The sequence below is a fragment of the Pelophylax lessonae genome (genome assembly GCF_965119305.1).
Source record: "Pelophylax lessonae genome assembly, chromosome: 4".
NCBI classification, from domain to species: Eukaryota; Metazoa; Chordata; class Amphibia; order Anura; family Ranidae; genus Pelophylax; species Pelophylax lessonae.
Window position 1 is genome coordinate 556,875,880 of NC_138771.1, and position 14,370 is coordinate 556,890,249.

General features: G+C 42.7%; 2 protein-coding genes across 2 annotated transcripts in view; both read left to right on the plus strand.

The window, feature by feature from the left end:
• GOLGA7 (golgin A7) overlaps positions 1-14,370 on the plus strand; it is a 45,590-nt gene that overhangs the window by 14,723 nt on the left and 16,497 nt on the right. The window contains exon 2 of the mRNA XM_082254900.1: positions 3,101-3,218. Coding sequence (XP_082111026.1) covers positions 3,111-3,218 — 108 coding nt within the window. The 5' untranslated portion in view covers positions 3,101-3,110. The remainder of the gene's footprint in view (positions 1-3,100; positions 3,219-14,370) is intronic.
• Positions 3,387-11,232, plus strand: LOC309554664 (uncharacterized protein; the record flags this gene model as incomplete). Its single annotated transcript, XM_082256374.1, has 2 exons — positions 3,387-3,433; positions 9,580-11,232. The coding sequence occupies 2 exons, from the start codon at positions 3,387-3,389 to the stop codon at positions 11,072-11,074; spliced, it is 1,542 nt and encodes a 513-aa protein (XP_082112500.1). The 3' UTR covers positions 11,075-11,232.

A 14,370-nucleotide genomic window follows, 5' to 3' on the forward strand; every position in this document is an offset into this window, starting at 1 on the left:
ACAAAAGCATTGTCCGTCTGGTGAGAAGGGAGTGTTAGATGGACTACCAGACTGACAAATGTAGGCCAAACTCCAGCTAACACTTTAAACAGTTACAGCAACAGTTGTTTTTTTTTTCTTTTGGGGTGAAGGTTTTTCATAAATAAAGCTGATCATTGTTGGCACCCCTCTCAGTGTTAAATGGTTTGTCCCATCCCTGTAACTGATGCAGCGGCAAAAGAGCTTGTTCTGTTGAAAAACTCTAGAAATACTGGCAGGATCACCAGGTGAAAATAGCAGAAAGCAAGCCCAAAAAAAAAAACTAAAGCAGCCATCACATTTAAGAATTGATAAGCTGCAAAATAGTAAATCTTTGTTTTTGTGTTTAATACTGCTTAATATAGTTAGGGGTACTTAAAAGAGAAGTGTTTTTTTTTTTTTTTTATTTATTCACACTTACCTAGGTGGATGCAGCATCGACCCCCCCTGCCGGCTCGAAGACTGAGAACCGAGCAATAAAACCCCACTGATCGCTCAGTGCTCTGTGAGCAGAGAGCTGGTGACTCCCAGTCACTGCTGTCTGCTCTACTTCTCCTTTAAGTAATGCCCCGTACACACGTGCAGATTGTCGGCCAAAAAGATTCGGCCGACGACCGATCGGCCGATTTTCGGCTTGTTAGTATGATGCTTCCGACAGCCGACAGCGCACTTTCGGCCGAAAATAATCTGTCGTGCAAGCATTAAAATTTTTGTATGCCGACACCAGAGCGGCCGATTGTTCGCCAGTCAATACAGAATTCGGCCGACAGACAGCAGATTTGCAAGACTGGGCATGCCCAGAAAAGAAAAAACACACGGAAAGTTAACCATCACATGACATCACTTCTGCAGTCGGCAGACACAACAGCCCGGGGTCAAAAGACGGCCGATCGTTCGGCCGAAGATCTGCACGTGTGTACGAGGCATAAGCTGATGAAAGGTGCAGTCAAAAGCTTAGTCCAAAGTTCGAAGCATCAACAGCACACCATAGTAGCAGGACATTTATTCGCTACCAAACAATGCAACATTTACAGTGCATCCAGAAAGTATTTGCAGCGCTTCCTTTTTTTCCACATTTTGTTATGTTACAGCCTTATTCCAGAATTGATTAAATTCTATAAGCAGTACCCCATAATGACAACGTGAAAGAGAGGTATTTTAAAATCTTTGCAAATTTTATTAAAAATAAAAAAATAAAAAAAATCGCATGCACAAAAGTACTCACAGCCTTTGCCATGACACTCAAAATTGAGCTCAGGTGCTTCCTGTTTCCACTGATCATTCTTGAGCTGTTTTTACAATTTGATTGGAGGCCACCTGTGGTAAATTCAGTTGATTGGACATGATTTGGAAAGGCACACACCTGTCTATATAAGGTCTCACAGTTAACAGTGCATGTCAGAGCACAAACCACCCATGAAGTTCAAGGAATTGTCTGTAGACCTCCGAGACAGGATTGTATCGAGGCACAGACCTGGGGAAGGGCACAACATTTTTTTTGCAGGATTGAAGGTCCCAATGAGCACAGTGGTGCCCATCATCCATAAATGGAATAAGTTTGTAACCACCAGGACTCTTCCTAGAGCAGGAAGCCGATGATCACTCTGACAGAGCTCCAGCGTTTCTCTGTGGAGGGAGGAGAACCTTCAAGAAGAACAACAATCTCTGCAGCACTCCACCAATCAGGCCTGTATGGTGGAGTGGCCAAACGGAAGACACTCCTCAGTAAAAGTCACATGAAAGCCTGCCTGGAGTTTACCAAAAGGTCCCTAAAGGATTCTCAGACCATGAGAAGCAAAAATATCTGGTCAGATAAAACAAAAATTGATCCGTTTGGCCTGAATGGTAAGCGACATTTCTGGAGGAAACCAGGCACCGCTCATCACCTGGCCAATACCATCCCTACAGTGAAGAATGGTAGTGGCAGCATCATGCTTTGGGGATGTTTTTCAGCGACAGGAACTGGGAGACTAGTCAGGATCGAGGGAAAGACGAATGCAGCAATGTACAGACACATCCTTGATGAAAACCTGCTCCAAAGCGCTCTGCACCTCAGACTGGGGCAAAGGTTCATCTTCCAACAGGACAACGACCCTAAGCACACAGCCAAGATAACAAAGGAGTGGCTATGGGATAACTCTGAATGTCTTTAAGTGACCCAGCCAGAGCCCAGACATGAACCCAATAGAATATCTCAGGAGAGATCTGAAAATGGCTGAGCAATGACCCCATCCAACCTGATGGAGCTTGAGAGTCCTGCAAAGTAGAATGGGAGAAAAACTACCCAAACATAGGTGTGCCAAGCTTGTAGCATCATACGCAAAAAGACCGGAGGCTGTAATTGGTGCCAAAGGTGCTTCAACAAAGTATTGAGCAAAGGCTGTGAATACTTATGTACGTTTGTTTGTTTTTTTTTTTTTTTTTTTGTTTTTTCTTTTTAATAGATTTGCAAATATTCCAAACAAACTTCTTTCACATGGTCATCACTGGGCAATGTTTGTAGAATTTTGAGGAAAATAATTAATTTAATCAATTTTGAAAAAACGCTGTAACATAAAATGTGGAAAAAGTGAAGCGCTGTGAATACTTTCCGGATGCACTGTAGGAGCTGGCTGAAAAAGGGGTCCTTGGTGGCTTCGAAATGTCGTATTTTTTGATTACAAAAAAAATGTCCTGCTGTTTGTACTGCCACTATAGTGTGCTGGCATTGCTTTATACTTTCACACAGTGACTGTCGGTTCAGACCTCTATTTTATCAGTTCAGCAAAGTGCTTCATTTTCTGTTGCCATATGTGTACTGTAGATATCTAACTGCAGTTTTGATATTTTATTGTTAATTTGAGGTGCATTCTGTAAGAACTTGCCAAATACATGGAGCAGATCATTTTGCACATTGTATTTATATAATGGGTGAACTACATCTGCGCGTTTCATGTTTTTGGTGACCTGCAACCAGTAGCTCTCTGACCCCACCATTTATTTCTGAACGTATGGAGAGATACCTGCATGGTTAAACCGTATATGTCTGTTTTTAACATCGATTGGTACAGTACACTAATAGATATTTGAAAATTGTTTACAGATTTGTGGCAATGAGACCGCAAGCGGCTGTGGCCGGTAAAGTGTTTATCCAGAGGGACTACACCAATGGCACGTTGTGTCAATTCCAGACAAAGTTCCCCTCTGAACTGGAGACCCGGGTAAGTGTATAGGCAAACAATCTTATCATGCATGTCATTCTTACTGGAGCACAGATATTTGATTTCATCTCTCATAAGATATTCACTTCTAAGATAACCCTCCCTCACTTCTTCATTCCACCTCTATTGGCGTATCACCATGAAGGAATGCCTCACTGACCAATAGGAATGTATGTGAAGCAGGATGAGATGGGTAAAGAATGGAACAACTACAGGTTGTAGCAGGTGTGTAGGCACCTTTTTTTAGATTTGAGTTTTTTTTGTCAATTAATATATATTCATAACCTGCTTAAAAGCCCCAAGACCCTGGGCATTTCTCTAAAGTCATATTCTGCTTACAAAGTGGTACAATACCCCACCACCTCCTGGTACCTGGCTATTGATCCATCAATGTGATGGATAGTCTCTGTGACCAATAGTGGGGTGTGAGATGTGGCAGACCAACACTCAAAACAAGCCGGATTCTGATAATGTATAATAGATCTTCCAAAACATTGATACACTTATTGTATTGGTCGAAGCTTAGTATGAGTTGGTTGGGTTTAACCACTTTACCACCGGAGGATTTTGCTGTCTTACGTCTGGGACACTTTTTGCGATTCTGCACTGTGCGACTTTAACTGACAATTGCGCGGTTGTGCGACGTCGTACCCAAATGAAATTGACGTCCTTTTTTTTCCACAAACAGAGCTTTCTTTTGGTGGTATTTGATCACCTGTGCGATTTTTACTTTTTGCGCTATAAACAAAAAAAGAGCGTAAATTTTGAAAAAATAACAATATTTTTCACATTTTTTTTATATGAAATTCCCCCCAAAAAAATGTAAAAATCAAATTTTTTTTACATTTTTGGCCAATTTGTTTTCTGCTACATATCAGTGTTAATTTTGGCAGCAAATTTCAATTTAGTTTTAGTCTTAGTCTTAGGACTAAAATGGCATTTTAGTTTTAGTCCCATTTTAGTCTTCTGCCAGTGTTTTAGTTTTAGTCGTATTTAGTCGACTAAAACTCCAGTATATTTTAGTCGACTAAAATGCCCTACATTTTAGTCGACTAAAACTCATTTTAGTCATCTATAATGGAATGGGTGTAGTTCAATTGTAATTTGTAATGCATTATTTAAGCATTTCTCTACAATTTCCAAACTCATTATATACTACTGCTGGTCCTGGAGTGAAAAATCTAATATGTTATTATTTATGCTTTGAGCATGCACCAGTGTTAATTTTTGGCAGCAAATTTCGATTTAGTTTTAGTTATAGTCTTTTGACTAAAATGCCATTTTAGCATTTTAGTTTTAGTCGTATTTTAGTCATCTGAATTGTGTTAGTCGACGAAAACGTTTTAGTCGACGAAATTAACACTGCTACATATGTTTGTTAAAAAAATCGCAATAACCGTATTTTGATTGGTTTGCGCAAAAGTTATTGCGTTTACTAATTAAGGGAAAGATTTATGTCATTTTTGGTGTTTTTTTATCGAGTAATGGCGGCGATCTGCGTTTTTTTTTTTTTTTTTTTTTTTTTTTGCGGGACTGCGGCGGACAGATCGGACCCCTGACTTACATTTTTGACACTTTTGGGGGTACCAGTGACATTACTGCAGTAATCAGTGCTATAAATATGCACTGTTACTGTAAAAATGACACTGGCAGTGAAGGGGTTAATTTTATTGGAGAGGGAGGGGTTAATGTATGCCTGGTGCTTACTGACGTGTGTGGGGGGAGGTGACTGTGTTACACAAGGACAGATCGAGGACAATCTGACCCTGCTTGTCACTTCGGAGATCCGCCCACTTGTGTTTACACAAGCGGGTGGATCTCCACACTCGATTCCCCGACGATCGGGGAAGAGCAGCGGCGATCGCCGCTGCTCCTCCCCTGGCCCGACTCCCGCTTTGACTGAGTACAGCGGGAGCAAACCTCCGGCGGCGCGCGCGCGCCGCCTAGAAGGGGGAGGGTCTGCTGACGTAGATCTACGTCGTCAGACCTACAAGAGCCACTTTGCCGCAGTACAGCTCTAGTGAGCAGTCGGCAAGTGGTTAAAGGAAACCTGTACTGAGAAAATGTATGTTTCAGAAGCTGAAAAGGGCTTAGCTGTGTTTGCTTGCATTTCATCTGAATTCTGCTACTATGGTTAGTGGAGTTGGCTTTCAATATTTTAAAATTGTCCGTAAAGCCTAGTTCTGCAGGGACCGGCCGAGATTCAAACCATGTATGGGCAAGGATGACTGTGCCCAAGTTGAGCAATCGATCAACTTGGGTTCAACCAGCCTGTCGGATTTTTCTTGGGATTATTGCCAGCGGCTATAGCTGCTACCTATATTTACTGTGTCATCTCCCAGCCCTCAGCCAGGAGAACACAATAGAACACAACAGCACTCGAGCGATTTTCTTTCCTCCCAAAAGGAAAGAAAAGTTGCAGGAAAGAAAGTCGCATCATCTATGGCCAGTTTTACAGTTTACTGCTATCAGGGAACTGCCTTTGCCTTGGGTATTTCTGCTGGTCAGGAGCTAACCAACCCTCCAACTTTTCTCTTTTCTTTTTGGTATGCATCCATAATAGCTGCTTTTACTGTGATTTGTTTAGGAGCAGCTTTTAGATAAGGTCAGTGTAGCCATCTAGCAGACCTGAGTGCTAGCATATTGTCTGTTGTGTTGAACTGCCATTCACACACACACACACACACACACACACACACACACACACACACACACACACACACACACATATATATATATATATATATATATATATATATATATATATATATATATATATATATATATAAAATATTACCGTATAAGACGACCCCCTAATTTTCCAGGTAAAAAAGTGGTCTGGTCTATCAGCTGTTTATACCCACTGATCAGGCAGGATTATAAAATGTGAAACTTAAGAGGACTCCAGGTTTAGGACTACCAAGTTGGCCCAAAACGAACGTCCCTAATCTGTCAGCCCGCTGGAGTGCGGTAATACTGTATGTACCGTAGCTTCGGCTACATACAGTATACTGCGCTGAGTCAATCACGATGAGCGATGTATTCTACTAATAAATACAAAGCCAGCTCCGATTGGCTGAGTCAGAGGTTGTAACATTCTCAGCCCGCCTCTTTGACTCCGCCAATCTGAGCAGGCTTTGTATTCATTAAAAGAATACATTACTCGCGCAGTATACTGTATGTAGCCAAAGCTACGTTGCATACAGTTTTACCGCACATCCAGCAGGCTGACAGATTAGGGCTGTTCGTTTTGGGCCAGCTTTGTAGTCCTAAACCTGAAGTTCTCCAACGTTCACATTTTATACTCCGGGTATAAGGCGACCCGCCGATTTTGGGGGATGTTTTTAAGGTTAAAGAGAAAGTAAACTCTCCTCTGCAACTTGTACCTATAGGTAAGCCTATGATAAGGCTTACCTATAGGTACTGTAAATGTTTCCTAAACATGTACCGTTTAGGAGATATTTACTTTGCATGCAGCCAGTGACATCACTGGCGCATGCGCTCTGAAGGAACGGCCGCTCGTGCAGTTCCTTCAGAGCCCTGTGCCGTGAACGTCGGCTCCCGCGAACATGCGCAGGAGTGACGTCATCGCGGCTCCAGCCAATCAGGTGGCCGGATGCCACAAACCCGGAAGAAGGGCGACCGAACATGTCACCCATGAGAGAGTTGAGCGGGCGGCACTGCGGGGCTTCGTTCTAAGGTAAGTATTTCATAATGAGTTAGTATGCGATGCATACTAGCTCATTATGTGTCTGTCTTTCAGGTGTTTTTTTTTTTTTTTTAATTTCTGAGGTTTACAACCTCTTTAAAAAGTCATCTTATACGCCAGCATATACAGTGTGTGTGTGTGTGTGTGTGTGTATATATATATATATATATATATATTATATATATATTTATGTAATATATACCGTAATAGTTTTTTTTTTTCTAGTTTCCTTGTGCAACAGGTCTTATTTAAAATTTTTAATAGTCCGGAATAGGCTTCTGCAAATTGGCAAGCTGAGAATTTGTGACTTAGACCAGAGGCTATTGCAAGGGTTGGCTTCCACCTGTTTCAAAGAGACAACTTAGCCTGAATACTTTAATGACTTCTGGATTCTGAAGGCCTTGAAGAAAAGCTTCTTTATGTTTTCTTAGGATGGTTGGCAACTCTTTCTTTGAAAATAAGCTTTGCTAGCGATTTATGAAGATTTTGATGACATTTGTCTGATACTGAGTAAAACGTTCCTGGCAGTGCTGTGGATATTCAGCAAGGATATTTAATGTGAGAGGGTGATATTGACAGGAATGTAGTTTCCTAGATCTCTGCCCATATTTTGATGGTGTAAAATATCATTTGACAAGAAAGCTCTGATTTGCAGCCAGCCCGTAGCCATTTGTGTTCAGAAGGGGATTTGCAAAGTTTATTTTTTTCCTCTTGTGTTGCAGAGCTGCATATTTAGTTTGGGTGCTTTTACAAATGCTGGTCTGTGCTTTATCTTCATTGTATCTCATGGAAAGATTACGCTGACAAGCCGCTCTTCACAGAGCTGAATTCACTCTGCTGCCGACGGTTGTAAAGTAATCATTTGCATCTGAACAGGCATCCAATTCTGCCAGAACTGGACCCAGTGGACACAGGCTGTTTCATCGTCTATACTTGCCATGTCCCCAGTTCTCGTAGGCTTTTTTTTTTTTTTTTTTTTGTGCTACACATGTTGGGGGATCTGGCAAATTGCTCACCTAAAATGCCGGACAGTGAGAGATCTGCCCTTCCTTGTTTAAATTGGGTGATGTCACAATCCATGCTCAAATTTTCTGAACTACTTAAAATGTAGACTGTAGGGGATATTTACTAATACTAGAGAGTACACAATCTGGTACAGCTCTGCATAGAAACCAATCCGCTTCCAGATTTTAGCCCTTGTTCACATTGAACGCAGGTTTGTAATTTTGCGAGTTCAGCTGAACTCGCGCAATTTCAAACCCGCATTTCAGTGCGAGTTCGGAGGCAATTTGAAAGACATCTGTACAGGTTCATGCACAGATGTCTATTGAAATCACCCCCAAAAGTAGTGCTGGAAATCAGTGCGGTGCTGCAAAATCAGCTTTGCACCGATTGGGCCAGTGCTGTTGCCAGCAATAGGCTGTTATTTGGCATGCAATTTGACATGTCAAATCGCACCGATGTGAATGGGGGACTGATTGTCAAAGCTTAACTAAACAAACCGAAGATAGAAGCTGATTGACTACCATGCACAGCTGCATCAGATTCTGAGTGCTCTGGTTTTAGTAAATCTACCCGTGTGACCACCCATTTAAATGCTTTTCTCTAGCACAACTCGCATGGCAAACTTTCATACAGCTTTCCTTCTAGGTGAGCTGCTACAGCAGACTGTCACAGAGCCTGTGTGCAATCCTTAGTCCAGCATGTTTGGAGGACTGCACATAGTGTGCATATGTGCGTACTGAGCCTATTTTGCAGTCCTCATTTTGTGACCCTCTACTTTGTAAGGCTCAGATTCTTACAAGGAATTTATTGTACCTGTACCTTCTCAGTGGTTAAAAGGAATTTAACATATTTGTACCCTCACAGGTCGCACATTCTATCAGTGTATACATGCAACTGTTACATGGAGTTTGCCATACCTGTATCCTCACACTTCTTGCATTCGTATTACATTATTGGCAATGAATGGGAATTCTTTAACTCCATTCATTGTTGGCTTTGCAGTATGGTATTTAGAGCTGGGCTTCGTGATCTCTTGCACTATCAAAATAAACCTTCCACACAATAGCAGTACATTTTCACACCTCAACAACCAAAAATGTCACTCCTGCTGTATCTTTTTGGAGCATATTGCAATACACATCAAAAAAGTTGGATTACAGTAATGTCAGTATTGGTGTCAGAGGACGCAGTATTACCCCCCAGCATCGGTGTCAGTGGACGCATTAGGAACTCCAGCATCGATGCCAGTGGACCCAATATTAACCCCCAGCATCGATTTCTGTATATGCAATAGTAACCCCCAGCATTGGTGTCAGTGGACACAATAATAACCCCCATCATTGGGTGCAATAATAACTCCCAGCATTGGTGTCGGTGGACGGAGTAAAAAAACCCCAGCATTGGTGTCGGTGGACGGAGTAATAACCCCCAGCATTGGTGTCAGTGAACACAATGATAAGTCCCAGCATTGATGTCTGTGGATGCAACAGGGCTGTGGAGTTGGAGTCGAGGAGTCGGAGGAAATTTTGGGTACCTGGAGTCGGAGTCGGCAAACAATGCACCGACTCCTACTAAATTTAGATTGGAATTAAGAAAAAAGCAAGTTTAAATGTCCCAATTCACAAAAAGTTATAATTAATGACTTAGTATAAGGAAACTTATAATTGAGGAGGCCAAATGTAAAAAGGAAGAAGTACAGAAAGTTCTGAAAGGACGTTTTGTCTTCCTTAAAATGGATGCATGCACACGTCACAGAGTCAATTATTTCGCTATTAATGTTACATTTGTGGATGAAAATAACAAAACAATAACACGGACCCTCGGATTAAAGGACACTCAGGCACATCACACCAGTGATTACCTTCAGAAGTTAGTGGAGGGTGTTCTAGAAGATTTTGAAATGACAAAGGAACAGATTTTATGTGTTGTGACAGATAACGCTTCTAACATGTTGAGCACAATTAAGAAGATGAACGCAGATGAAGAAGGTAACAAACAGGTATTCGAGTTAGAGGAAGACAGCTCTGCAAATATTGGAGAAAGTTTAGAAACTGAAGAGATTGCTGACATTTTTTTAGACAACTTTGTTGAAGAAACATTGAAGCTTGCTACTATTCATCATATGCGATGTGCTGTTCATACACTGCAACTTGTCATAAGAGATGGATTAAAAGATCGCCATGCAGCTACACTAATTGGCAAATTACAGCAAGTAACTGTTGCAGCCAGGGCCCCAAAAACAGAAGCAATTTTGAAAAGACGTGCAGGAAAAGGAGCCATTTTGGATCAAACAACTCGCTGGGGAAGCACTTATTTAATGGTGAAGCGTTTGCTTGAACTTAAAGACTTCATAGAAGAAATGGACAATGAAAATCTTGCATTAACTAAAAGCCAGTGGACACAAACAAAAGAGTTGGAGAACCTTCTTTCTCACCCCTTCACTGTCACCAAGAGGTTGCAATGTGACGATCTAACCCCGGGTAAATTCCTCTTGGAATGGAAGAGCCTGTTATATCGCCTGAACAAAAATGGAGGGTTAATAGCTGAGGGCATTGCATCTTCAATGATGAAAAGAGAGAGTCTTTTGCTGGAAAATGAAATCTTGTTAGCAGCTATTTATGTTGACCCAATGAGCCGACTTTTATTGAACAGTGAACAGACTGCTACTGGGAAAAAGGTCCTCTATGATGTAGCAGTTCGCATGAAGGGATTACAACCTGTAATGCCTCCACAGGATGGAGTTCTTTTAAGCAATAGTGGTAACTCAAGATCATCTTCTTCAAATGAAGAATTAGACTTTGATTCCTTCTTAGACAAAATGGAAGTTGCTAAAGGAAAGCGACGTCGCATAAGCGTTACAGAACCAGTAAATGTCCAAATAAAAAAATTCCAACAGGAGTTTTATAAAGCACTAAAAGAAATTGAAAAGTATGATCGTTCATCAAAACTTACTGTTGAAGAAGACATCCTTGTTTATCCAGAGATCGTTAGTGATGTGGCCAGAATAGTTACTGCAATGCCACCCACCCAAGTCAGTGTCGAAAAATTATTTTCAGCCCTAAAAATAATAAAGTCTGACTTAAGAGCCTCTATGAAAGAGGATCTGGCAGAGGCAATTCTCTTCCTTAGAACTCTACATTGAATTGATTTGCATTCGCTAAGCCTATAACTACATTTCAAGATTAAGATAAACCATTTCTAGGTTTTACAGATTTTGTTTTTGGTTCATATAGATAAGCTTTGTTTTTGTTCTAAAACAACCAAATAATGTGGTTTGTATTTTTGAACAGGTAAAGTTCCTGTTCCTGATGTTTATGCCTGCTGCTACTATACAGCCACTTGATTGATTAATAAAAAAAAAATTAATAAAACTGTTGTTTTCATTGTGTTTGTCTTTTGCTTAAAGTGGAGTTCCACCCTATTTTTATACTTGCCTCCATCTTCTCGCTCCGGGACACCTGAAAAAGAAATGGATAATCGCATATTTTTTTTTTTTTTACTTACCTCGTAGCGAAGAAAATATACTTACCTTACTTCCTTCTTCCTCCTTCCTCGGCCGCGGCCCGTCGTCACTTCCTGGCTCTGCAATGATTCCTGGGAGCTGGACGTCATAGCTCCCAGGAATCATTGCGCCTGCACCGGCCCCGACGTCAGTTCCGGGTCGCGCGCGTCATCCCCTTCTAAACAGCTTCTGGGCATACCCAGAAGCTGTGGAGGGATGACGCGCGCGACCCGGAAGTGACGTCGGGGCCGGCGCAGAGCATCGTGGGACCAAAGAAGGCGGAAGAAGATGCCGAAGAGGACGCGCTGGCTTCAAGCTGCCCACATCTGAGATGGCAGCGCTGGACAAGACGTTTGCAAGGTAAGTATTTGTCCTAACAAGTAAGTGCAACCCGGGACAGATCAGAGGCTAGCCATTGTGGAATGCACTAGCCCTGACTGTCCCGGGGGTATAAAAAAAAAAAAAAAATCCAGGGTGGAACTCCGCTTTAAACTGTTCAATACAGTAGACTGTTGGCTTCCCAGCCAGTAGTCCTGTGGTAATGACATGTATGTTGCCTTTCTTTCCTTCAAGGAATGTATAAAATACATTTGCATATTAATACAGAGGAGTCGGAGTCGGGGAGTCGGAAGTACAAAAAACTGAGGAGTCTGAACATTTATCTACCGACTCCACAGCCCTGGGACGCAATATTAACTCACAGTGTCAGTGGAAGCAATAGGAACTCCAAGCATCATTGTCAGTGGTTGCAATGATAACCCCCAGCATTGGTGTCAGTAGGCACAAAAATAACCCTTAGCATTGGTGTCAGTGGACGCAATAATAACCTCCAGCATCAGTGTCAGTGGAGGCGGTAATAACCCTCAGCATTGGTGTCAGTGAGTGCAATAATAACCTCCAGTATCGTTTCAGTGGATGCAATAATAACGCTCAGCATCGGTGTCAGTGGAGGCAGTATTAACTCTTAGCATTGGTGTCGGTGAGTGCAATAATAACCTCCAGTATCATGTCAGTGAGTGTAATAATCTCCAGTATCATGTCAGTGGATGCAATAATAACCCCCAGCATTGTGGACGCAGTAGGAACTCGGTAATACTAAAGCCTTGTTTTTATTTTTTTTAAATACAAACATGTTATACCTACCTGCTGTGTGCAGTGGTTTTGCTCAGAGCAGCCCGGATCCTCCTATTCTCGGGTCCCTCGCCGGCGCTCCTGGCTCCTCCCTCCTGCCAGGTCCCCCACAGCAATCAGCTTGCTGTGGGCACACCCAAGCAGGCCTGCTCCCGACCCACGGCTCTGTGTGTCCACTCACACACGGAGCCATGGCTCCCACTGCTGCCTAATAGGGGGGGGGGCTCCTGCACACATAGAATGCATGAATGTAAAAAAACCTTGTGCCTTTACAACCACTTCAAGCATTGGTGTCAGTGGATTCAATAATAACCCCTAGCATTGGTGTTGGTGGACGGAGTAATAACCCCCAGTGTTGGTGTCAGTGACTGCAATAATAGCCTCCAGTATTGTCAGTGGACACAACGAACAGCATCGTTGTCAGTGGATGCAGTAGGAACTCCAAGAATCTGTGTTAGCGGAAGCAATAATACTCTCCACCATTGTGTCAGTGGATGCGAAAAAAAAAAAAACCCTGCATCAGTTTTGCTCTTGCGAGAGTAGCATTGGGTGTAGCCACAGTTTGGTCAACAGTTTTCTGCCCGATTCCTTCAATTTGTCATTCGAAAGATGTTGGGTGGGAGGGGGAGCGATAGGGCCACCCACTAAGCAAATTTTGGCTGGTTCATCAGAAGCCAGATGACATTTGTACAGTGCCGGGCCAGTTTTAAGTGTTATGTCCTTTTGTGTTTCAGTGTCATATCTGCGTTTTGCCGTTATTTTAGGTTGCATAAAGCAGCAGTCAGCTGTAATTTGCAGTCTCCAGAGAGCAGTCAGTATATTACTGTTTAATAGCAGCTATGATTCAGGAAGAGGGAAGGAGGCAATCTATCATGTATCAGTTCTCCCACCATTTATGCTCTGTTCTCCACATTCCTTGTTCTTTGCTGCCTCAGGGCTTCTCTATATCACATGCATAAAACTAATATTTTTCTGTACGAAATCCAGGTCTGATTTGATTTTGTTGGCTCGGCTTTAAGCTGCAAATGAAATGGCCGAGACCCCATCTTCTGCAGGTCAGCTCTCTCCAGTCCAGACCTCTCTCTGCTGTATGTCCTACCACACAGAGAGCTGTGTCCTGTGTCTGCCTGGGAGTGTTTATCTATGGAGCTATAGAGATGTGCACAGTGATTAGACACTATCTCCATAGATAGAGGAGGTTCAGCATGGGGTGAGATCTTATGTGAGAGCCCCAAAGTGTAATGGCCTGAACAGAATGTATATGTGTGAGGATGGATAGCCGGAAATCTATGCATCTGTTAAGCAAGACTGTTACAGTATAAACAGACCGACTGCCTAAAATATAAGCCTTAATTTATTTTAGGAGTTTTTGTGCTTGAAAAAAAATGGCTACTGTTAATAAAAAAGTTAGGCAAAGGAGAAGGCCCCTTTCGTGCGGCCGGTTTGTTGCGGAGGCCGGATTCCTGCGGCAAGAAGCTGCAGATTCTTGCTGCTGGGGGACGTGTGCGGGCTTTCCCAAGCATCGGCGGGGCATGCGCGGTGACATGTTGGCGCCGGGCGGCGCCATTTTTAAATGTAAGGCGCCTCACTGACAGGTAAGTGAGACTCCTCCGCAGCTCCTGCATTTCCTCATGCAGTGCTGCGGGCATGGTACAGGACATTCTCCTGTACCATGCCCGCAGCACTGCATCTCCTGTACCATCACGTGTGCCATGCCCGTACCATCACGTGTGCCATGCCCGAATCATCTCCTGTGCCATGCCCGAACCATCTCCTAGTCCATGCCATGCCTATAGCCCTGCATC